At 36.9% G+C, this 26,822-nt stretch overlaps 1 protein-coding gene across 1 annotated transcript; it reads right to left on the reverse strand.

The window, feature by feature from the left end:
* Positions 1-2,015: 2,015 nt before the first annotated feature.
* On the reverse strand, positions 2,016-26,443 carry GDPD1 (glycerophosphodiester phosphodiesterase domain containing 1). Its single transcript, XM_070394644.1, has 10 exons — positions 26,197-26,443; positions 19,823-19,865; positions 14,382-14,517; positions 13,559-13,604; positions 9,933-10,051; positions 9,336-9,425; positions 7,113-7,246; positions 4,380-4,439; positions 3,080-3,131; positions 2,016-2,686 (listed from the first exon to the last, which is right to left on the reverse strand). The coding sequence occupies exons 1-10, from the start codon at positions 26,333-26,335 to the stop codon at positions 2,564-2,566; spliced, it is 942 nt and encodes a 313-aa protein (XP_070250745.1). The 5' UTR covers positions 26,336-26,443; the 3' UTR covers positions 2,016-2,563.
* Between the last annotated feature and the right edge of the window lie 379 nt (positions 26,444-26,822).

Here is a 26,822-nt window from a genome sequence, read left to right on the forward strand (position 1 = left end):
GCAACCTTGGTGTATCGGGATGACACTCAACCAGCTGAACTACCCAGCTAGGGCCTTTTTTTAAAAAAACAACAACAACATACTAAGATTTACGTTTTACGTTCTTTTATCTCAATTCACTGCTGCCATTCTTTCTCTACAGTTGTGGCTTCTAGATGCCCACTGTTGTCAGGGCCCCACCCCAATTTCTAGAACCAGCCTTGGCCAGAAATTAGAGATGTAATCACTCTAGGACTCAGTACCAACTTGCTGCTATAATTAGTCCAGTGTTATCACTTTGTTCTTCAGTTCTACTAAATGAGCTTATTTCCAAGACCGGGGTGCTAGCTCTGGTTGGTACCTGGTGTTCTGTTTGGCCTTGGTAACGTGCCTAGGACTTTAGTCCTACAAAGAAGCTCTTACTACTTCATGTTAAAACTCCCTCATGCCAATTGCTTACTGAAATGCCTGCCAACTGCTGTCCTACTGCCATGTACCTGGGATACTACTGTCATGCTACACTAGACCTAGAGCTGGTTCTGTCAAATCTAGTGCCAGCTGCATCTCAGAAGAAAGGTCTTCCTCACTATGCTATCCACCAAGCCTAGCAATAGCTATCTCAAAATGAAAGGATATTTAGCCTGTTTTTATTTATTTGTTTGTTTATTTATTTATTTATAAAATATATTTTTATTGATTTCAGAAAGGAAGGGAGAGGGAGAGATAGAAACATCAATGCTGAGAGAGAATCACTGATTGGCTGCCTCCTGCACGACCCACACTGGGAATAGAGCCCACTATCTGGGCATGTGCCTGATTGGGAATCAAATCGTGACCTCCTGGTTCATAGGTTGACACTAAACCACTGAGCCATGCTGGCCGGCTATTTAGCCTATTTTAAAACATGACACCCCAATCAGAAAAACAGTATTTAAATGTTTTCTGATAGTGAATATCAACACTTCTGTTAAGTGATTTAGTCACCTCAACTATAAAATCATCAAACTTCTAAAACATGACTTTCTAAACAGCTTTACCACACTGGGTACTTTATCTTCTATTGGTTGACACAAAATATATGCTGGCCCTATAATATGAACTGCTCCAAATCATAACAAAGCAAAATTTGGTAAAAAGAAATAAAAAAGAATTGTATCAAATATGATCCTTAGCAACTACAATCATAAATTATAGTGAAAATGACTGATGTAATGGATTACCTGCCCAAGTTATTTGTTCACATGCCAAGAAGCAACTTCTTTACCATAAAAGTGTATCCACATTTTCTTAATTCTAGAGAGAAATCTCAGGTGCATTTACTCATCAATTCATCACCTCATCAAATTCTGCAAAAAGAAAAATCTACAAAGTATATGTGAATTTACAACTACAAAAACAAACAAACAATGAAGGACCCTTATTTTGTTCTTGGAAAACTTTATTTTGGTACAAACAAAAAAGGCAAATGTTACTTTATCATCCAGGGATAAGTGGGAGTCTGGTCATTCTTCTTAGCTGTAAACTGGCAAACTCTAAATGAGAGATGTGATCTAGGTAAAAGATACTTATTAATTCAGATTACATTCATCTCCCAAAGAGAACATGAAAATTAGTCAATAAAATCAGAAACAGATTTACATGAGGTCACATCAGAAAAGCAGAGAAAGTGATGGCTAGTGCTTTGGAAAATTTCATTTCCACATTAATACTCAGAAGAATACATTCTTAAAGATCAGGAACAGGTAGTTTATACTACAAGTATTAACAAATGATATGCACTTTCATCAGTTTCATGTGATTAGGATTCAAGATGTTACTGAAAATCTACATGTAAGCCCAAACAGTCATTGCCCAAAATGGAAAATTTAAATTTCTTTACAGGAAACATAAAAATATGACTATTTGGATCTTGTCTTAATTTACAATTGATAAATCTAGTTTTAATATTTAACCCCCCCAAAAAAGAAAAAGGACATGTTACACACCTGAAGAGGATTCCAAATAGAATGTCCCCATTAACAACAGCAACTATAAAATCTAATTCAGTCTACAGATTTTATTTCTGATCAAGTAATAAACTTGCAGTTCATTCTTTGAGTCTGCCTTCTGTTAACATGTACAACTTGTCAGGTAACCACATCAATGATTTCCAAGCTCTCCTTCCACAGTATTTTTCCCCACCAACTAAGATGTAGCTAGAAATAAAAAGACAACTCAAAATAGCTATAGTGGCCTTCAATAGTTTTGTTTTACTAATGAGCTGGCCTTATTCCAGGGAAATTATCAAATTATCCAATGGTCTTTTGATTTCAGAATTACTTACAATAATATAATCATATACAGAAATCTTGATCAATAATCTTTCTAAATAAACTATTTACAAATGCAAATATGCAATATTGTTTAAAATAAATATACAATATAGAGTTTCTACATTCTCAGGCAGCTTAAAAATGAGGTAATAAAAACTTAACTGATTAAACCTTTTATCTTTCTGAAAATGGCTTAGGAAAATGATAATGAAAATTTTTTTCCCCTTAGATCTTTTCATAGTTTCTTTGAATGCTTCTGAATACTTCCTTTTCTATGCTGAAAAACTGTGTAAAAAATTCTTAAGCTTTGTTGGATAATCTGTCATCACCCCAGTTGCTCCCAAATCAAAAGCTCTTTTGTATTCTTGTTCTTCATTTAATACCCAAATATATACCTGAAAATTAGAAGCATGAGAAGTATGAGAACAAATGTTGATAGAAAATTATTTTAAAAAGAAAATTGTTTTTATAATAGCATTTATCTATCTGCAAATTTAAGAAATAATTGCACCCTTTAAAAAATTCCACTTTGCTCATTAAATATGCACTGACCTACCCGTCTGCCTTTAGCTACTCTTACCTATATATAAGTGGACTTGTAGTTACTGAAATGCCAATGCTTTCTTGTTCACTGTAAGGCAGAACTTAAGATCTTCATATGTCAACCAGTCAAGCATCATCATCAGAGTTGGGACTAAATTAAGTCAGTTAAAAGTTCCTGCTCCTTATACTTGGGTTAAACTGGTAAACTAGTCTGTTTCCAAAAATGCATCATTCCAGAAACTTACCTGAATGCCTCGAGCAGTAAGGTGGTCAAACAAAGCTTTTCTCATTAATAAACTAGAAGAGAAAAGCAGAACAGATTTAGGTACTTCTTAGCCTAAGGAAGGACTAAAATTAGTCCTTAGTCCTAACTTAGTCCTAATTTAGAGTTTTAAGCAATGGCCTCAAATAATAACCGCTGCTATGGATGCATTTGTATCTTAACTGCTGGATCTCTCTTCACTGCTGGCTGGTGAACAACCAGAACTGACTTTCTACTCCTTGCTGCCACTGATCCTGCTCCATTCTTATTGGAGCAGCTCACTAAAGTCTGTATTCCTAAGTTTGGAAGTTAAAATAAGACGGTAAACTTGGGTCAAGTTCTCTAACATCATAATTCATTTACAGAGTGGACTAGTCTTTTGTGAGCTCTCTTAGAAACCTAATGTCCATTAATTACAATATCTACATATAAGAAAAAAAATTTTTAAAGCTCATAACCAACTAAAAGTGAATTTTTAGAATACAAATCACTTGAGCAAGATGGGAACTATTGTACTGAAAAGCTTTACATCTAATTTCTTTATTTTTAAAAAATATATCTTTATTGATTTCAGAGAGGAAGGGAGAGGGGAAGAGAGAAACATCAATGATGAAAGACAGGGGTCCTCAAACTACGGCCCGCGGGCCACATGCAAATACAAATATTGTATTTGTTCCCGTTTTGTTTTTTTACTTCAAAATAAGATATGTGCAGTGTGCATAGGAATTTGTTCATAGTTTTTTTTTAAACTATAGTCCAGCCCTCCAACGGTCTGAGGGACAGTGAACTGGCCCCCTGTTTAAAAAGTCTGAGGACTCCTGATGAAAGACAATCATTGATTGGCTGCCTCCTGCATGTCCCCTACTGGGAATCAAGCCCGCAAGCCAGGCATGTTCCCTTGACCGGTATTGAACCGGAGACCCTTCAGTCTGCAGGCTGATGCTCTATCCCTTGAGCCAAATCAGCTAGGGCTACATCTAATTTCTATTCCATTTATGTTTATTAGAATGCTACTAACTAGCTAGATAACCCCAAGTAAGTAATTTAACTTTGGGTGGGTTGTGTTCAAGTTGAATGAGATTATCTCCCTAGATTCCGCCTAAGGCTTTCTGACTAGTAATTAAACTAGTTCTAAATGATCCATACACATCCATTTGTATAGTTGATACTCAACACATCCTTGTTACAAATTACATGTAGAAAGATCACACTAAACTTGAGCATAGTATTTAACAGATACAGCTAAAACACTAACTTGTATATCAAGAAACGAAAATTCTTACATATCAGAAAGCCAGATGAGAAACTTCTGACTTTTGGACATTTTGTGTGGTTCTTTTAACCTGAGACAAAATAAAATTTGAATAAATTAGAAACACAGTGTGATAAAATAAAACAAGTTCAAAAACAGAAAGTGCCTTACATTAGTATGTACTAAAAAAATATTCCTAAAAGGACAAATATAAATTAAAATAAAGCTCATTTGGGTTCTCTATTTTCCACTGATTTCAGGCTTTTTGCAACCACTACTGAAAGGTTTAAAAAAAGTTATCTTTCTAGAGACCCTGAGTGCCTAGGGCTCATGTCTCTTCTTATTTTGGTGAAACTTTCTCTTGCTCTGTCTGCTATGGTTTAGTATATCACATTGTATGCGGGAAACATATTTATACGTTTTATGTTGACTGTAAGTAGTAGAGCGCGGGACACGTATTAATACGTTTTTTATAGACTAGCGGTAGAATGCGGGTAACGTATAAATATGTAAACTAAAGTTATCGTAATTTTACTGAACGTTACCCTTTGCGCAAAAAATTAGCAAAAATGGCCCACGCCACCTGTTAGCGCCCGATAAAAACTACCCGCAAACAATGTGATATAGTAGACTTAAAACATATAACCAAACTTTACTATGGATTAAAAGATATTTGGGGTAAAAATGAGACACACACAAAAAACCCCTATAAAAGCATGGGTTTTTTTTCTTTCCCTTTCAATATTTGAAGATCTAGGCCCTGTACTTTTAAATTATCTTTGCTATTGAAAGAGCACACGAATTTTAGACCTATGCTGTTTCTTCTTCAATCTTATTGATGCCCAGAGCAGCACCACTACCTGTGTTATTAACTTGGGGTTGTGACCATAAGAAATCTCTGATTAGCCTCTCTACTATGAAGGTTTCTCAGTTTCTTTCTAAGTTTAACAGCACACAATGATTCTCAATCTCCCCAGGTCTTCATTTCTTGTTTTCTTTCTAAAGCCACCTATCTATACTCTTAGTATAATCCTGAGTCCCCACACTTAAATTCATTTTGTTTTTTCTCTCTGAATTCAGTTTTTATTTAGAAGCTCTCTAAATAAAATCCTTTTTTCCCTAACTCTAGCCAAGGTGGAAAGTCCTGGTTGCTATTTCAGGAATCTCAGGGATTTAGTACCTCAAATACTAAAGTACCTCACTAAACACAAATTATTATGTTGTCTTAGGAAGTACCCATTGTCTCCCATAAAAGAACCCCAAAACATTAAAACATACAACACAATGTTTTACCCATGACTTAATCCATTAACACTCTTTAGAGAAAAGATTAATTCTATGAAGTTTTTTCATGTCTGTATTTCAATAATACTAACTTCTAAAAGGAACACATAGAGATAATCCAGAGAGCTCAAGAGTTCATTCCAGGCCAGAGGAAAGCTAAGAACACTAGGAATAAATGGTTAGAAATCATTTTAATTTAGAAATGAAAATTATTTCTTTGTAAACAAGAAGTGATTTCTGTTGTTTTGTCTGAGAAATAGCCACAAAGATCGCTAATAAATATAACTAGGAATAGATAAGAATGCTCATCACTAAGTAACTCAAACTGGTATGAAACACAGATGCTGAATACAAGGGTCCTGACCAAATTGCTTTTCTTACTAATATTCTCTAATGGTTAATGACAATTATTCACCTTGTTGTTGTTTTTTAATAAATATTTCTTACTGATTTCCAGGAGGAAAGGAAAGGGAGAGAGAGAGAGAAAACATCAACGATGAGAGAGAATCGATTGGCTGCCTCCTGCAAGCCCCACACTGGGGATCGAGCCCACAACTGGGAATGTACTCTGGGAATCAAACCTCGACCTCCTGGTTCATAGGCTGACACTCAACCACTGAGCAATACCAGCCCGGCTCAGGTTGGTTTTTAAAAAAATTTTGTTTTGAGAATGAAAAAAATTTCCATGCAGGTGAAATCACATTTAAATGATCTCCTAGGAACTCTGAATTCCTTTGTGACGATTCAGTTATTATTATAAATTTATAGCTAGCAATCACATTCTGAGGGTGCAGGAGATAAAACTATCTGTCTTTAATAATAATGATAAAGATAATTTAACAATAAAAGCTATCATTTATTGAGTGTTTATTATTTGTCAGGCACTAATTGTTTTATATATATATTTTTTTGTAGTAAATTAGTGTGTGAAAAGCAAGGCTTTGTATCCTTTAGAGAAGTTATGCATACATAGAAATATCTTATGTAAGCGAATCCTATCATTTTCTTTCTCCCATCTCCAGAGGTTTCTTTTGGGTTGTTGTGGGGGTGGTTGTTTTTCTTCCTAAATGTATTAATACTAGTGGTGAATTTCAAGTTTAATGGAGTTTCAGCTTTGTATAGTTGTCAATGAAGTAGGAAGAAGGGAAGGAAGTTGGAGGGCAATTGCTACTAGATGTTAGAATAAGAGAATTATTAAACTTCAACAATTAAGCTCAATTCTTTTTATCTGACTTCTGAATACATAGGCACAGAAAGTCATTGTTATGTGAAATGGGCCCAGATTAAATACTTATAACCCTTTATTATTCGTTTTAGAGAATGTCTTATGGCAAAAAGCACTGTTAATATAGGTCAGCTAAGAAAACATGGAAATAACTATAGCAATCTATTCTTTATCATTAATATTAATATTAATATTAATGAGCTTTATCTTCGTCCTCCTGTAATGGATAATTGATGAAAACAGGTAACCACTTACTTCAATATGATAGAAGGCATTGGGATTTCAAAAAACTGTTCTCGAATGGGCACAAAGGGCAAGAGACCAGTGAAGAACAGGCCAAGAATGAGCAGAACACGTTGTACACTGAAGAGGATGGGAATATCTGAATTCTAAAAGATACAAACAATATTATGTTACTTTGCAACTGCTCAAGTAGAGGATTATTTCACAATCCTCAAAATTTCCCAAGACTCTTATCTTTTTGTGTGTGTGTGTCAATCCTCACCAGAGGGTACTTTTTCCATTAATTTTTTTAGAGAGAGTGAAAGGGAGGGAGAGAGACAGAAAGAGAGACAGAGAAAGACAGACTGTGAAACATCGATGTGAGAGAGATGCAACAACTGGTTGCCTCTTGCATGTGCCCTGACCAGGGCGGGGATCGAACCTGCAACCCAGGTGTGTGCTCTTGACTGTGAATCAAACCTCAGACCCTTTGGTACACGGGCCAATGCTCTAACCACCGAGCATACCTGCTGAGCTACATTTGAGTTTTTTGCATAAAAGTACTATATTGGGGGGAAAAACATGTAAAAAAGTAATTTATTTTAAATAGTAGCTCTAAATTACCCACCTCTTTATTTTTTAAAAAATAGAATAAATAAGTTTGAGGATTTCTTTTCCCCCTATGTTCGCATGCTGCTTTGTAGTATTTTCAGCTTATTTATATATACAGGTGTGTCAACTGCAACTTAATATACAAGTCCCTGAAAAACCTTGATTTCTGTAAATTCAGACCCTAAGAATAACAGAACTTATGGGGAAAATAGGGTTAGGAGCTGAACCTCAAAACTTATGCAACTTTGGAACCAGAGAACTAAAAACAGTAACTGGTACTTCTGGAGAGTCATGCAAGGCTGCTGATGGGAGAGCTGGGAGGGAATTGGTATACCACTGGCATAACAACTGGCCACACCCCATGTTTTGTTTTTTTTAAATATATTTTTATTGATTTCAGAGAGGAAGGGAGAGGGAGAGAAAGATAGAAACATCAATGATGAGAGAGAATCACTGACCGGCTACCTCCTGCACGCTTCACACTGGGGATCGAGCCCACAACCTGGGCATGTGGCCTGATTGGGAATCGAACTGTGACCTCCTGATTCATAGGTTGATGCTTAACCACTGAGCCATGCCGACCAGGCCCCCATGTTTTTTAAATGAGAAAATCTGGGATGGGACCCAGGCATCAGTAGTTTTTGTAACTGTTCAGGTAATTCCAACATACAGCCAAGGTGAAGAACCACTGCATTATCCAGCTGACATGGCTCAATGGTTGAGCATGGATCTATGAACCAGGAGGTCAAGGTTCAATTCCTGGTCAGGCACATGCCCGGGTTGCAGCCGATCAATGAATTTTTCTCTCATCATTGATGTTTCTATCTCTCCCTCCCTCTCCCTTCCTCTCTGGAAAAAAAAAAAAAACACAAACAAACAAATGAAAAACAAAAAATCATTAAATGAGAACAGTGCCACATGTTTTCCCATCACTAGTGTGTAGCCCACTTTCTTTCTTTTTTAGTTTCTAGCATCTGGGAATTAAAGGGTTAATGTAAAATTCTTGTAAATCACACTTTAAGAATTATAAAAGACACATGACAATTATATACAGCAGGTTCATAATATGAATGACAAATATTATTGAAACAATCATATTTGATGTCTGAAAATTACTGTTGGAAGAAAAAAATAAAAACAAAAGAAAATTATTATTGAAAGCTTGGAAGTTTTCAAATTCTAAAATGACAGGAAACTAAAAACAAAACAATAAAACCCAACTACTTACCTACCTAACTAAATAAATAAAATAACAGAAAGCCAGAGGCTTCTAGAAAAAAAAATATGAATCAAAGGAAAAGTTCTGTGATTCTGGGCCAAAAGTTAACTTTTTATTCTGAAACAATATAGTTTCACAGGAGGTTGTAAAAACATAATATAGTCCTATCTAGCCTTAACTTAACTGCCCCAAATGGTGATAATCCTGTAAACCAGTCCAATTATTTTGAACTTTAATTGCAAGGTCCATTATCTCTATGAAACCCATTATCTATAAATCCATTATCTCTATTAGCAAACTCTGGTTAGTAGCTTTCACCCAGTACCATTGGTCTTCATATTAAAAAATTATTACTACAATAACTTACCATTTATAGATACATAACAACAACAAAGGTCATTCTGTATCATTTTTGAAAGAATTACCTCTTTGTAGCACTTTCCTACAATTTCATAATTGGCATTACCCCACACTGTTATGTGTTCTCGTCTGTACTGTTTCACCAACTCTGAAACCTACAAGTGAAAATTCAAATTTTTATGCATATGCCTACTGTAAATCCACTTACATTATTTCATTTTAAAAATGGGTTATAATTGACTATCTGCCAGTGAAGACTACAAAATCTTAGAAGAACCGATGTATAAATTAAGATTATTTTATAAAATATAACAAATTAGCTACATTTTACCATTATATCATTTATCTAATGGAATACAACTACTTAATAATTTGACATACACTAACTAAAAATGAAACAAGTTAAACTAGACGTTAATTATACAAATGCCAGAACTATTGGCTCACAGGAGCTCACTTTTATCCATGACTGAGACATGACAACTCTGAAAACAGGCTTTTGGACAGTAAAGTGATCTCTTTTACCAGAGCATTATTTAAAACACTGACCCCAGAGCATCACGTTTCCTTGCACATTATCAGTCTATGCAGCCACCTACTCAAGCCTGATCAGTTTGTGAAATTGGATGCAACACATTCAGAGGAGGCAATGCCTTAAGTACCTTCTTAATCAGCACACTGTTGTTGACTTTGATATCGATGTTAATGGGAGTGTTAGGAAAGGCCTCAAAAACTTCCTTCAATAATGGAATTCGGTTATCTTTTCCTTCACATTGGCATGCTGAGAAAGCAAGATTTTTAAATGTATTTTTAAAAGATAACTTATTTTTTTGATGGTTAGAAGAGATAAAGTAGTAGTCATAATAGGACATTTACAAAATGATGAAAAGCATAAAAAAAGGAAAGAAAAATCATATAAATGCAACAATTTAGATATAACCATTATGACCATTTGGTATACTTTCTCTACTCTTTTTCCCCCCTATGCATAATTTAATAGAGTTATAGTATACCTACACATTTTAACCTGATCTTTTTACGTAAAAAATAAATAAATGTTGCATGTTAATACACTGCATTTATAATTATGTTTTAAGTTTTTTCATTAAACTTTAAAATATATATATATATATATATATTTTATTGATTTCAGGGAGGAAGGGAGAGGGAGAGAGAGATAGAAACATTAATGATGAGAGAAAATCATTGATAGGCTGCCTCCTGACACCCCCTGAACTGGGGATGGAGCCCGCAACCCAAGCATGTGTCCTCGACCAGAATTGAATCCCAAACCCTTTAGTCTGCAGGCTGACACTCTATCCACTGAGCCAAACCAGTTAGGGCTCATTAAACTTTTTGAGATAACTGGATTTACACGAAGTTGTAAGAGATAATAGATATCTGTGTACCCTTTACCCAGATTCCCCAATGATGACCTTGCAAAACTATAATACAGTATCATAACCATGATACGGACATTGATATAATCCACCGATCTAATACTGTAATTATTATTATTTTTGGTTAATCCTCACCTGAGGGTATTTTTCCATTAATCTTTTTTTTTTTTTTTTTTTTTTGTAGAGAGAGTGGAAGGGGGGAGAGGGGGAGAGAAACATTGATGAGAGAGACACAAACACATTGATTGGTTGCCTCCTGCATGTGCCCAGCCTGGGACAGGGATGGAACCTGGAACCCAGGTAACATACCTCTGACCGGGAATCAAACCCACAACCCTTCAGTGTGCAGGGCAATGCTCTCTAATCACTGACCCACACCAGCCAGGACTACAATGATTATTTTAAAGTTTTAAAAATATTCAATTGAGTAGCCATATATCAATTTTATTATTTTCGTTTAACCATTTCCCTTGAAAGGCAGCAGTGTCTGCCACTCCAAAATATGCCACTTTGGTATAAGGATTATTTCTAACTGAAGGCAATGGAGAAGAAGCAGATACAAGAAAGGTTCTCTGCCCTCACCCTTTTTCCTTAAAACAAGACTTAAATTTGTACAAAAATTAATCACCCAAAACCATAAACGCTCATCAGTACCAGAGGACTCTATATAACAAACTGACTAGCCTTTATCTTCCATTATTCTCCCACATATGTACATTCCCACAATTTGCCACCCTAAAAATTCAAAGTCCTTTTCCTTTGTCTTGTCACTTCTCTGAAAATGTTATTGTTTTGTTAAAATGCTATATAAACTCAGGTTCTAGCCATCTCTGAGTCTCTCCCATGAGACATACATATTAATACACTTCTGCTTGTTTTTCTCATATTAATCTCTCTTTTGTTACACAGTCTCAGCTGAGAATCTAGAAAGGTAGAAAGAAAAAGATTTTTTTCTTCTCTATAGCCTATCAGTGGTTACTGAGATTGTTTCTAAAGTTTTCCTCTGTTATCATCATTGAATTTTTCAGAGGTTGAAAATAATATGTTCAGGCAAGAGAAATATATGCTACTTCAGTAATGTGTTGAGTGCAACTCAATTAAAAAAAAATTGAGTCATGAAAAAATTAAAAGAGGATCTTAATCATCCTTTATATTTCTTTGTATTTCCTGAGGTTTATTTTCTCCAGATGGAGGGGCAATATGGTATAGCTAAATACTGGCCTGGTGAGGAGAAAATCTAGATTCAAGTCCTAGCTTTGTCATTTACTGACTGTATGACCTTAATTTACATCTTCAGGCCTCTTTCTTTATCTATAACAGGAAGAGACAGATAGTCTCAAAGGTCTCTTCACATTCAAAAGTTTTATGACTTTATGAGGAAGGTATAAAAACCAGAAAAAAATTAAAACATTTTTTTTTTCGCAAATGATCTTTTCATCTTTATGAGGCTTTGGCTTTGTTCTACAAAGGGAAAAACAGAAAAAACTTCGCTTCTAAATTTTCTTTTACTTAAAAAATTATATTTTATTATTTTTTAATTCTTTATTGTCAAAAGTATTACATATGTCCCCTTTTGCCCCAAATTGACCCCTACTCCCCACCCATGAAATTTTCTTAACTTTCACAAGTTCACAATTGACACAACTATTAGAAAAGCTTGGCAAGTATCATCCTATTAATTACAAGAATGAGAAAGATATTTCCTCAAACCAACACAGCTTAATGATACTTACCTAGAAGGCAAAAACCAACAAACATCAGAGCTAAATATCACTCAGAGATAGCTAATTTAAACAGTTTTCTAATTTTTATTTACCTTTCTAAAATTTCCCAAAGAGAAATTATACTAATTTTAAATGTAGCTCACTGAGCAGTTAACAGTTCTTTTTGAAAATTAATATCAATACATCCTTCACATTTAACCAAAGTTTTACGTATATCCAAGCCATACAATGGACCATAACATATAGCATCTCATAGCTTTACTGAGTTACATCTGAATCATTCAAAGCACGAGGCTGAATTGTGGTAGTGTGGGAGACAATACCTGCTCAGCAACCTGTATCTCTAGGTGTATTTTCCATTCTAACAAAACGAACAAATTGGGGCCAAGGGACATGTTTCTTTGTAAGATATGCTCCCTCAAAGGAAAGAAAACTGTTATGCTGGTAATTAAAAAGTGAAGATGACTAGGAAAAGTATGGTTTTTATTTATTTATTTATTTTTTTATTGATTTCAGAGAGGAAGGGAGAGGGAGAGAGAGATAGAAACATCAATGATGACAGAGAATCACTGATCAGCTGCCTCCTGTACAATCCCCACTGGGGACCAAGCCAGCAACCCAGGCATATGCCCTGACCGGGAATTAAACCATGACCTCCTGGTTCATAGATCGATGATCAACCACTGAACTACACTGGCTGGACTGGACAATTTATTTGAGAAACAAAATTTTCTTTAAAATTTAAAATATGGACCACCTGAATGACATAGAATCAAATGTGAGACAATTAGTAAGGATCTGAAAGGGGTCCCTTCAATTTCTTTTCATTTATTCATTTACTTGATTCATGATTACTATAAGTTATAGTAATATTCTAGAACTGGAAGCTTTAGAGGTACAAAGTGTCCCTAATAATATATGGTTTTCTTGTCATTAGTACTTGGTTTAAATTAACTGTATATAATTTTAGTAGAATGAGCTAATTAAATCTCTGGACTTCATCTTTTCAGGGTCAAGATTTCAGATTAGGCCTGAGAGAATTTTTTGAGGGCAGTACTTTTAGCTGAACTTACTATGACAAGAGAACATGCCTATATATCTAATTCTCAACATAAATGAATACACTTTAATGTTAATGTTTAAGTTGCAAATGGGAAATATTACCTCTTTGAAATGTGACATCCAGTTTGCCAAGGTAAGGTGGGAGTTCCTTTAAAAGATATGATTGAAAAGAGTTAGCTCTCAAAAAATCAGTATTTTAATGTCTTACATTAAGACATAAATATTTGCTTCTTCAAAAAATAAAAGAATGAAACACTACATATGTAAGGCCCCCTGTAGCAGAACATCTCCAAAAGCAATTCAATCATATAATTATGTGAGAATTCTCTATACTTTCTTGCTCAATTTTGCAGTAAACCTATAACTGCTCTCAAAACTAAAGTCCATTAAAAACAAAAAGTTCAGAAAATGTGTATCATGTCAAAATATTAAAAAACACAATATATATAATAAACAGCAGGATCACAACTATATAAAAAGCATACAGGATATTCAATAAGATAGTATCCTATTAACATAAGTTTTCTTTAGGTGGTAAAACAGCATTTCCTTCTATTTATCAGGATTTACTACTAAAACCAGATTTTTAAAGAGTTCTTTCCTATACTATAAGAGTAAAACTAATTTACATATTTAATCCAAATAAAACAAATTAAAGAATGCTTCAAGGAACTGAACTCTAGTAGTTTTACATTTGAGGACTTTGGTAATTTTGTTAAATTACTTACAAAAATAAGACTCTATATATTACATAGTGAGTACATCTTTACTGAAACTCAGAATAGTTTTTTTAAATTCCCTTTGACATTCATTGTTTAACCACTGTCATTTATTTTTTATTATTTATCTGGCATTCACTGTTTTTAAAAATGTTACAGGCCCAAGATCTACTAGATATTAGTTTACCATGCATTTTTATACTTACACAGTACTTGAGATCTGAGATGTTCACATTGACCCCAGTTGATCTCTTTAGATTCTCATCATGTGACACAACAACTTGCTCATCTTTTGTGATATGACAGTCCAATTCCAGCATATCAGTTCCAATGGTAACTGCACTGAAGAAATACAAATAATGAAACTTAAATTTTTGGAATTATAAATCAAACAGCAAAAAATTAAAAATCCATAGTATTAAAATTCCTCAACACTGTCATCTATTATGATTTACTGATGTGAAAGTATTCTAAAGGAACTCAGAAGACAAGTCTTTCCATAACTAGCTATCCTAACTTCTGTCAACCCAATAGAATGGAAAGAACACTGGGCCAGAAGTGAAGAGATCTAGGTGTCAGTTCCTGCTTTGCTACAAACCTGCTGTATAACATTGGACAAGTAAATGCCCCCCTCAGGGCCTACTTTTCCATATCTATAAAATGGAAGGAGTGAAAAATAAGAAAAAGATGACAGCTTTTGACACTTTAATTCAACAAAGGATTAGAAATTCTGGCCAGGGCAATTAAGCAAGGAGAAAAAAAAGGGGGAGGGGGGGTTCAAATTGGAAAGGGAATCATAAAACAATTCTACTGACAATAGCATAAAAAGAATAAAAAACTTAAATTAACTTAACCAAGTAGGTGAAAGACTTGTACAAAGAAAACTACAAAACACTGTTGAAAGAAATTAAAGAAATACATAATGGAAAGATATCCCACATTCAAGAATTAGAATATACTTAACATTGCTAAATGCAAATACTACACTGATTTACAGAGTCAATGTAATTACTATCAAAATCCCAATGATGTTTTTGGCAAAAACAGAAAAATGCACCCTAAAATTAATATGCAACCTCAAGGAACCCCAAAGAGTCAAAACAATATTGAAAAAGAACAAAGCTGGAAGACTCACACCTCATGACTTCAAAACTTATTACAAAGCTACAGTATAGTGTAGTGTAAGCCCTGATATTTTTTTCTTGTAATGCAAGTGACTGACTTAAGCTTTGATTGCCAAGGCATCCACTTAAAAGACGTTTGCAAAGGATTATATCTAAAAAACAATGTAGATGCCTTAATTGAAAAATACTTTTAAAGATGCTAACCATCATCTGAGCTTTCAGTGAGTCATAATCTCTGGTGGTGAAGGGTCTTGCCTCGATGTTGATGGCTGCTGAGTGATCAGGGTGGAGGTTGCTGAAGACTGGGGTGGCTGTGGCAATTTCTTCAACAATGAGGTTTGCTACATCGGTTGACTCTTTCTTTCACTAATGATTTCTCTGTAGCATGTGATGCTGTTTGATAGAATTTTATCCAGTCAATCCTCTCAAACCCTGCCACTGTTTTATCAATGAAGTTTATGTAATACTAGAGGCCCGATGCACAAAAATTTGTGCACTGAGAGGTAGGGGGGTTCCCTCAGCCCAGCCTGTGCCCTCTCGCAGTCTGGAACCCCTCGGGGGATGACCACCTGCTGGCTTAGGCCAGCTCCCCGGGGGATTGGGCCTAAGCTGGCAATCAGACATCCCTCTGGCAGCCCGGGAGCCCTCGGGGGATGTCCACTTGCCAGCGGGGAGCAGACCCAAGCTGTAGTCGTACTTCCTTAGCGCTACTGAGGAGGCAGGAGAGGCTCCCTCCACCAGAGCTGTCCTGGCAGCCAGCAGCCTGGCTTGTGGCTGAGCAGAGCTCCCCCTGTGGGAGCACACTGACGACCAGGGGGCAGCTCCTGCATTGAGAGTCTGCCCCCTGGTGGTCAGTGTGTGTCATAGTGACCAGTCATTCCCAGTGGTTCTGCTGTTAGGGTCAATTTGCATAATACCCTTTTATTATATAGGATTCTAAATCCTTTGTTATTTCAACTATTTTGTCAGCATCTTCTCCAGGAATAGACTCCACCTCACATTAGGCTTTATGCATATCAGAACACTATTATAAGGAACATTAGAAAACATTCAGATAAGAGAGAGAGAGAAACATCTGTGTGAGAGAGACACATCGATTGGTTGCCTCCTGCATGTGCCCAGACCACTGGAGTGGGGAACAAACCTGCAACCCAGGTATGTGTCCTTGACCAGGAATCAAACCCATGACCCTTGAGTGCACAGGCCAATGCTCTACCACTGAGCCACACTGGCCAGAGCTAATTTTTCTCCCCTTCTTTTTCACTTTAGACTTTATTAGATTCCATCCCAAGAAACCACTTTCTTTGCTCACCTATTAAAAGCAACTCCTTATACATTAAAGTTTTATCAGGAGATTGCAGCAATTCAGTAATGACTTTAAGCTCCACTTCTAATTCTAGTTTCTTTGCTATTTCCACACATCTGCAGTTACTTCCTCCACTGAAGTCTTGAAGCTCTCAAAGTCATCCATGAGGGTTAGGAACAACTTCTTCCAAACTCTTGTTAATGTTGATATTCTGACCTCTTCCCATGTATCACAAATGTTCTTAACATCTAAAATGGTGAATTTTTTCCATAAGGTTTTCAATTTACTTTGCCCAAATCTATCAGAGAAATCACTAAAGCAGCTATAGCCTTACAAAATATATTTCTTAAATAATAAGACTTGAAAGTTGAAATTACTTATTGATCCATGAGCTGCAGAATGGATGTTGTGCTAGCAGGAATGAAAACATTAAACTCAGGCCCGGCCAGCGTAGCGCGCTCTCTCTCTCTTTCTCTCTCTCTCTCTCTCTCTCTCTCTCTCTCTCTCCTCCCCTTCATCTCTGAAATCAATAAAAATATATCTAAAAAAAGAAAACATTAAACTCAGTGTATATCTCCACCAGAGCTCTTGGGTGACCAGGTACATTGTCAATGAGCATTAAATTCTCAACTTTAAAAGAGAATATTTGTTTTCCAACTGTAGAGCCACAAATGTGTAAAAATGAAATCCAAAAAGACATAATAAACAAAAACAGCTTTTAGGTTGGGAGATTATTTTTCTGTATTTTTTAATTTCCTTAAATATTGTTTTTATATAATATTTAGAGAGGAGGGGAGAGGTAGAAAGAGAAACATCAATCAGCTACCTCCTGCATGCCCCACTACTGGAGATGGAGCCCGGCAAACTGGGCATGTACCCTGACCAGGAATCAAACCAGTGACCTCTTGATTCATGGCTCAATGCTCAACCACTGAGCCACACTGGCCGGGCGTATGCTTATCTCTTAATAACAAGATAATAAAAATTTAGAGCAATAGCAAGTATATCTAGGACAACTTATAAGTTAGCCTAATAAATTATCCCAATTTAATAAACAAACACCTAGAACATAGCAAGAAAATTTTTTTTTATCACTTTGGCCTTCAGAAATTTCCATAAATAACAATATGCATCTACATCAATTGAAACACCAGTTTTTTTGTAGCTAAATTTCTGACAAATTGATGACAAACACTGAAAAAAGTTAGGGAAGCCAGGCTTCAACATTTCCAGAGAAAGAAATTAAAACTTGCCCTAGCCAGGTTGGCTCAGTGGATAGAGCATCGGCCTGCAGACAGAAGGGTCCCGGGTTCGATTCTAGCCAAGGGCACATGCTTGGGTTGCGGGCTCCATCCCCAGTGTAGGGTGTGCAGGAGGCAGCCAATCAATGATTCTCTCTCATCACTGATGTTTCTATCTCTCCCCTTCTCCCTTCCTCTCTGAAATCAATAAAGAAATATATTTTTTTAAAAAAGAAAAAAGAAAGTAAAACTCTAGCTATACAAGATGTGAAATTACTTGAAACTCCACAGAAGCTATGCATACAATTTCCAACAGGAATTTTGTTAAGGAATTTATTTGAATTTCATTTACTCCTCACAGTATTGAGGTTGTATTATCATTCCCATTTCATTGATGAGAAAATTGGTATTATATTAACTAGATAGTCTAAAAAATATTATAAGAATCAAGTCGCTGATTAATTACTTTGACTGTCTGCCAACTTATACTTCCAGCTACTGCTAATACAATTTGTTTCTTTCTCTTACCATTCATGCTAATACCATAGGGATCAAATTATCCTGTGGGTATTTACAAATACGGCCTGGTTTAATAACCTAGTTTTATTAGCTCTTAAGAACCAGATTTTACATACTCAAGGGCTTAGTGACGCTGTGTGTGTGTGTGTGTGTGTGTGTGTAGTATAATTCATTAGTCTTTGATTCTGTGTTTATTATGGATGGGGTTCTATCTTCTTCATCCTGTCTTCTGCTAATATTCTGCTTTGTTCTTGAGTACCCCGTTCTGTATCCCATTCAGTAAGCAACTAGTAAGAGCCTGTTAGTACCAGAGCTAGGTATTAGGGAAAGTTTGATAAGGAATGCTTATTTATGTAGTTTCAAAGTACCTCCCTACAAAAACACTTACTAATTACAAAGAATAAAGCAGTAACTTCCCAGTGGAAAAGTCTGTCAGAAACCATTTTAACCAAATGACCAAACTCAACATCACTGGCTCCTTCAAGCTGACTGCTGTGTCCTGTTAATCTCCTTGCTTTTTGGCACAATAAGCAGTGAGTAGTTTAATTTAACAAAGCAAATTAATAACAGAATACAAATGATTTCTTTTCTAATGTGCATTCTTCTAAATATGTGTGTGGGGTGTATCTCAGTGGAAACTGTACACATGAAGTTATACACATACTTAGCTATAGCTAGCTAGAAATATAATCTCAGTAGAAAAAAATAATTTAAATTATTCTGTTTCACAGTCTATGGCAGGAGGAAAGAGTTTTCACTTTAAAGCTGTAAGAGACTCTTGAGATTATAGTTAAAAGGCATCATATAGAAGAGGAAAAGTAAGCCATGACAAATTCAGGGGGACAGGATTTAGATGAAACTAAAACATGGAAAAGCATACCTTTGGACCTGATAACAGGAAAAATAATCTCTAAAATGTCTTTGAATGATGACAAGCAGGACCAAAATATAAGCCAAGTTTTCCTGATTTCTTAGCTGTCTTTACATACATAAAAATGGTTTTAAAATTACATAAGAAAAAGTCAATATGGATAGGTAACGTCTTTCACGGGGTTTAACTTCTCACATTCCCTGTTTTAGACTAGATTACGGGTTTAAGTCTGTACGAGAATTACTGGGTAGACACGTAATCCTATTCATAAACAGCAGTCAGTGTAACAGTTGTTTCATTTTCTCCTTTTCTCTTTCTCTCCAAGACTAATTAGCATTACACACAGTATGTTCCTTGTTATAAATGTCTTCTTTCAACTTTGGAACTATAGTATCTTTTGATTACCCAAAACTCTGATGTAGTTTTTTCAGTTATGCAGAAGCCAGTCTCTATTGTAACACTGGAGACTAACTACATAAAAAAGCAATTTTAATAATATAGGAACAACGATCACAAGTGGATATGACATGTATACTATCTTCACTTTGTGAATCAACATTAAATGAATAATCTTTTATATACTTACTGCTGAAACGCTGCCATTGTATTCTCCAAATTTTCTCCAGCACCTGTAAAAATATTAAATGTAAATTTCATTTACTTATATACTCTGAACATTTTATTTTTCTACAAATTCATTTTAATAAGATACATCTTTACAAATGTTCTAAAGAATATAATGGTATCTTTATTTTATATTTTAGCTGTACCAGGAAGAATCAAAGATCAAAACACAGACACAACACCACAGAAGTGTGAGAGCACCTAAACATGATTTTTAAACTGTCATATCAGCTTGTCATAGAGGAACGACAGAAGAGGACTTGGTACATATACACCTCCCCAAGCAGAGTTAAAACATCTCTCCCCTGTATTCACATAGTCCCTTATGCACCTCGCTACCATGCATTTATCATATTATAGCATAAGTTATTACCTATCTCTCTCCTTCCTTTCCCATGAATTAAGACAAGTGACTGTACTTTAATCACCTTGGCTGAAAGCAGAATACTATAGTAGTTGAGAATGGGACTCCAGAGTTCTGATATTTGTTCTACAATCTATTTGATGTTTGTGTCACCTTGGGAAAGTTACCTAATCTCTCTGTTAGACTGAGCTTTCTTACCTATAAGAATGAGGATAATGGTTACTAGAGTTGTTGCATAATAGAAAACAGATGAAGTAAATATGAAGATTATAGGTTTTTTTCGAAAGTAAGTGCTGTTTTGAGGTTAAATGACTTTAAAACATCCAGCTGGTGTCTGTTTTAGTCAAAAACTATGGAAATATGTTACACTCAGATAACCAACATTTCAGTCTATTTTAATAAATGGAAAGTTTGATGAGGAATGACTACTTATGTAGTTTCAAAGTACCTCCCTACAAAAACACTTATTAATTACAAAGAATAAAGGAGTAACTTCCCAGTGGAAAAGTCTCTCAGAAACCACTTTAACCAAATGACCAAACTCAACATCACTAGCTCCTTCAAGCTGACTGCTGTGTCCTGTTAATTTCCTTGCTTTTTGGCACAATAAGCAGTGAGTAGTTTAATTTCACAAAGCAAATTAATAACAGTTATCAATTTGGTCAGAATACAAATGATTTCTTTTCTAATGTGCATTCTTCTATACTTTACAAACACTCTACAATGAATATGCACTACTTTTAAAAACAGAGGGAAGAATCAAAGTCTAAAGCTCATGCCATATGCCTGGAAGATCATTTTCACCATTGCCTCCCAATGTTTCTTAACATTAATTCCAGAATGAATTCACTTTGCAACTCCTCCATGAAAGTACTTTCTTGTCGCTTCAGATTACAGTGATTCTTATCACAGACAAGAGTTCATTAAACTGGCAGTTCCCAGCCACTTGTTCTCACGACTCTTTTACTGACTACCTCAAAGAGCTTCAGAAATGGACTCCTTAAAATGTAATTTATTTGAAAACAACAGTAAACCCATTTCATGCTAACATATATTTTATGAAAAATAACTATCTTCCAAAAAATTTAATGAGAAGAGTAGCACTGTTTTACATTTTTGCAAATCTCTTTAACGTCTGGCTTAATAGAAGGCAGCTAGATTCTTATATCTGCTTAACATGTACCTGAGTTCAACAAGGGGTAGTTTTATAAGATAGCTGCAATGTGGAATGTGAACCACAGAAATGTCCTTTTCATACTCTATTACGTAAAAACCCACCGGTCCACTGTGAACTTTGAATGGATCTTTCACCCAATCATGGCTTTATATCATCCACTCATCTTTTGGAAAATACTGATTCACTGAATTATGCTAATCTTCTAAATTCGGACACATTTCATTATACAATACATATTTTTAAATCTCATTTGTTAACATCTTATCTCATCAGGAGAATCTTTGAGAAGTGGAAAGTTATCAAGCTCACAGTGGCGGATGCAAGTTTTCAAAATTCTAATTTTTGCTTAAAAGCTCAAATTTAATCATTGGCACTACCTTCATAGAAGGCAGCTAGATTATTTTTATTCTAACGAGAGATATACTTTGTTAATTTTCAAGAACATATCTGCTGAATATTCAAGTATCCATAACCAGTTGTCAGTTTTTTTAAGTAAAAATGGTGTTCTGTGAGAAAGATAAATTCAGCTCACAACTCAAATGACTGCACAAGTGCTTTTTCTCAAGACACCCATCATCATACTTTGGTATGCAGCAAAAGTGAATACTTCCAATTATGTCACATAGAATATGTGTAGTTGAAGGTTGAAATTTAATAACATTACTAATTTTTACTAACACATCAAAGATAGTCTTAAGTGAAACTGCCAGTTTTTATTTATTCATTTTAGAGAAAGAAGGGAGAGAGAGGTCAATTAGTTGTTCCACTTATTTATGCATTCATTGGTTGATATTTGTATGTGCCCTGATTGGGGATCTGGTGCATGGGACAAATTACTTATTAGATTCATATGGGGAAAGCCTAGAGAGTAACTAAGGGACTAATTAAGAGTATGTCATTCCTCTCCAAAGAATTATTTGGTGTTAGTGCTTCTTTCATGAAATGGTTGGAATAACTTTTTTTTTTTTAAAGGAATGGATATACTTTCATTCCACCTTATTTTATGATTTTAGAGAGAGGAAGGGAGAGGAGAGAGAGAGAGAGAGAGAAACAGCGGCCGGTTGCCTTCCATAGGCACTCTGACCCATGAGGGATTGAACCAGCAACCTAGGTATGTGCCCTGACTGGGAATCGAACTGGCGACCTTTCAGTGCATAGGATGATGCTCAACAAACTGACTCACATCGGACAAGGCCCAAAAGCAATCTTTACCCTCAAACTTATCACCTGTTAAATCAATCTGTGGCAATATGCCCAGACTGTGACAGTACTCTCGCTTAATTGCAAGGGTGAAAGATTAGGAGGAAAGGTTAAGATGTGATCAGTTGGCCCAGCTGGTGTGGCTCGGTGGTGAAATGTCATTGACCCATGCACCAAGAGGTCACTGGTTCATTCCTGGTCAGGGTACATGCCCAGGTTGCAGGCTTGACACCCAGTAGGGGGCGTGCAGGAGACAGCGATTGATGTTTCTATCTCTCTCTCTCTCTCTCTCAAAAAAATTAATTAGCCGAAACCGGTTTGGCTCAGTGGATAGAGCGTCGGCCTGCGGACTGAAGGGTCCCAGGTTCGATTCCGGTCAAGGGCATGTGCCTTGGTTGCGGGCATATACCCAGTAGGAGATGTGCAGGAGGCAGCTGATCGATGTTTCTCTCTCACCGATGTTTCTAACTCTCTATCTCTCTCCCTTCCTCTCTGTAAAAAATCAATAAAATATATTTTTTAAAAAAATTAATTAATAAAAAACATTAAAAAAAGATTTGATCAGTTGTTGATTTTTAAAAATTCTTTGACCATTAATTCCTAGTAAGTAGACTTTTCTTTTAAAGCCTGTTGCTTAATTCAATTGGCTCATAGAGACAGGTTAGAGAGTATTAAAGTATGTTATTTCCCTGCTATCCTATCTCTATCTGAAATAAATATATACTGTATACCGTATAATTCCAAATGCAGGACAATATGTACTTAAAGGACATACTTGAAAATGTCCAGATAGTAAAGTTTAGGAGATATTTTTTCTCTCCTCATTTCCATATTTCCAAGTTTTCTACAATGAACATGAGTTACTTTTGTAATTGGAAAAATATTAACAAAACCCATAATTTCATAGAGGAATTAAGAAAATGGCCCTTGATTATACTGCTTGCTCCCCATTTAATCCAAAGGATATATCTTTGGTTCTGTTGATGTTTCATCAATACATTGTAGTTATAAAGTGTGCTCTTGGTCAAATAAATTTAAGAAACACATGAAAAGTATCTAATATGTAGTAGATAATTAGCAGACAATAAGCTATTACTTTTAAACTATTATTTTAATTATAGATTAGTATCTGTACTAGAGGCTAGAGACAAAAGAATTAATAAAATCTAAAAGTTGGCCTTGAGGAATTCACAGTCTAGTAATGGAAGCAGATGTATTAATATATCCTATTACAATATAATGCAATACAAGGTATGCTTTAAAGAGGTAAGAGCAAAGCAAGACTACAGCATTTAATTTCCGAGACAGCTGCTTTCAAGGACACTCAATGTTAAAAAAGGCAAAAGTGTTCATTAAAAGTTTGAAAACAATTATAGGGTGATCTCAATCTTCATAATCAACTCAACATTCTATTGAAAAATGCAAATGTGGATCCCCAATAGCCATGCTTATATTTTCAATTTTACAAAATTTCAAAGTGCTTTCTATACACCTAGTCCTCTAACAACTCAAAGAGAAAAGCAAGACAAATGCTCTCCATTTATAGATAAGCAAAACTCAGGCTTATTCCCAAAGCTAATTAGTGGTAGGTCCAGCATCTGACTCAGGAAAATGCTTTTATAGCAGACATAATATAGTACACATTAAGAGTTTCAAGTTAGAGCAATTCAGGTGTATATACTTTAAACACATACAGCTATCAATATTTCAGTCTCGGAATGGTTATACATCTGGTTTATATGAAATATCAGGTATTTGTCGTTGGGGCAATTACAGTATTAGCCCAAATGTTAGTCATATGCACTGAGAGATTGCTGTTATCAGTGTCCAAGAAAAAAAAAATAAGCAAGGAGACTCCTTCCCAGTCTATTGTTTTCCAGAAACGTAGGATCTTGAGTTACAAAGTGTGTGAGTGTGTGTGTCTAAAATAAATATCTCCTCTATCACTCTGGACTCAACTGTATTATCTGGTGTACATGCTCCACACAAAAGCATATGAAGCCACTAACACACTGAAACTCACTACAGTGCTTTAGCCCAGCATACCGGGTAAAACAGATTTTGAGCCTGCAGAGATTTTAACAAGATTATTTCTTCTAAAATGAAATTTAGATCACCCACAATGACAGATGAGAGAGCTTTTTAGAGGATCTAGTTTTGTTTTGGTTTGGGTTTTAAGCAAGCACACTTTTTGAGAAAACCAGTGAACACAACTGCGGTGTGGACTGCCCGTCCCTAGAATAGGACGATCACCGCTGAAAACTGCTTCTGCAGCAACAACGTAAACACTGAAAGCTGGTTTTGGGCGTTAATGGTTGAAGGCGTGTTAGCAATTATACGTACATCTTATAGTTGAACTATGTATGCACTTATTAAAATGCAGATAAACCAAATGAGAAATAACATGGCGTTTAGCAGGTGACCCCTTAAAACCTTGGATACTTTTCATGAGTGGGAGACGAGCATAACCACGCAAGTTAGTCTTTCGTACTAAGTGTAACTGATAAAATTATACGGATGAATGATAATGCGTTTCTGTGACATTTAAAGCCTTATTCCTGGCCAGTTCTTGTTAGAAAAGGAGTGATGCTACTAAATCAAGTTTTAGACTATAAATCTAGAAATGTACCGTTTTAAGTAGTAGGCTACAAACTCCAAGCAATGTTAACCTAGTTTTACACTCATTTCTAAAGAAGAGTTAACGTGGATTGAAATCATCCAATTGGATGACATTTTATACATCACACTCAAAGTGACATAGACACTTATTACTCAATAACGAAGAGGCAGAGACTGGACCTGCGGTGACTGCTGCCTGGGAAACAGAGGCTGGACCATCTAGTCTCCTTCCAGCAAGACATCTTTCCAAAATAAACTTTCGCTTTCTTTAAACAACACCGTCCTGTCACAGACGAAATCATCTTTTCATCTTGAGGAAATCCACGTGTCAAGGCTGGGGTGTGGGTGAGGCTTTCAAAAACCCCACAGGCGTGCAGACTCGGGCACCGGGATGTTCCGGTTCCGGCCCCCGCCCGGCCCCCGCGCGGATGGTGCCCCTGGATCATCCCCTCCATGAACCGATCGATCCCGCTGAGCCGGGTGGGCTGGGCTGGCCCCGGCCGCGGGCTCGGCAACACCTGGGCGGCAGCCGGTCCGGGCTCCGGGCTCCGGGCTCCTCAGCCCTGAAAACGGTGGACCGGACCTCCCTCCGCACCAGCTCCCCGGCCCCCCACCCCCACCCCCTCGTGCCTCCCGGCGCGACCCTTCCTGCGTCCGCTGAGGAGCTCCCCGTCCACCCGCTTCTCCACGGTCCCTCCTCCTCCCGAGGACCCCGACACCGCTGCACCCAAGAAACCCTCACCTTGGCTTTGTCCCAAGACCCTTTCCTTCCCTCAGGAGACCTCCCCTCCACATCGCCCGCACCTCCGGGGAGCCCCCATTCACACATCCCCATTCTTCCTCAAACTCGGGCGTATGTCCACCCGCCAGCCTTTGGCGGGGCTCCGAAGGACCTAGGGGGGTAAAAAACAAAAACAAAATACCCAACCAAAAAGGCTCCCCCATTTCCGCCACCGGGTTCCGGAGACCCCCTCACCTCCGCGGTGAGAGATGTGTTTGCTGAGGAAGCGCTGTTTCTTCCTCTGGTGCAGCAAGGTCGGGTACTTGAGCAACAAGAAGGAGGTCACCAAGTACCCTCCCAGGGTGGAGAGCAGGTAATACGCCGCGGTGGACATCTCGGCTCAGCGTGGCCAGTCTCCCGCCGCCAGGCCCGCAGAACGCCACTGCGGCGGTCGCGACGACGGCGGCGGCGGCTCCGGGCCAGCTCGCCCCCAGCCGGTGCCTACGGCGCGGCGCACTTGTTCGCGCCCGCCCAGCGCGCAGGCGCAGCCGCCCGGCCCCAGCAACAAAGGGGCTGCGGCGCGCAGGCGCGCTCGGCGCCGGAGCTGGGAAGGCGCCGGCCCAGGACCGGTCTTCGTGGTCAGAAGCAGCTCCGGACGGAGGCGGAAGCTTGTAACCTGACCGTGCCTTCGCCATCACTCGGCAGAAAGGGCCTGGCGTAATTTGAAAATCCACGTAAAAAAGGACTGATTCCACCGTGCGTCTTAACCTCTGCTCTAGGAAATGCAAGGAACTGTTAGCGATGGAGGAGTTAAAGCAAATAATGAACCCATTTGTCTAGCCAACAGAGAACTTTCCCTATAGTAACATGTACCCATGCAA

The sequence above is a fragment of the Myotis yumanensis genome, unplaced genomic scaffold (genome assembly GCF_028538775.1).
Source record: "Myotis yumanensis isolate MYYU_CA2020_CCGP unplaced genomic scaffold, mMyoYum1.0.hap1 SCAF_16, whole genome shotgun sequence".
Lineage (NCBI taxonomy): Eukaryota > Metazoa > Chordata > Mammalia > Chiroptera > Vespertilionidae > Myotis > Myotis yumanensis.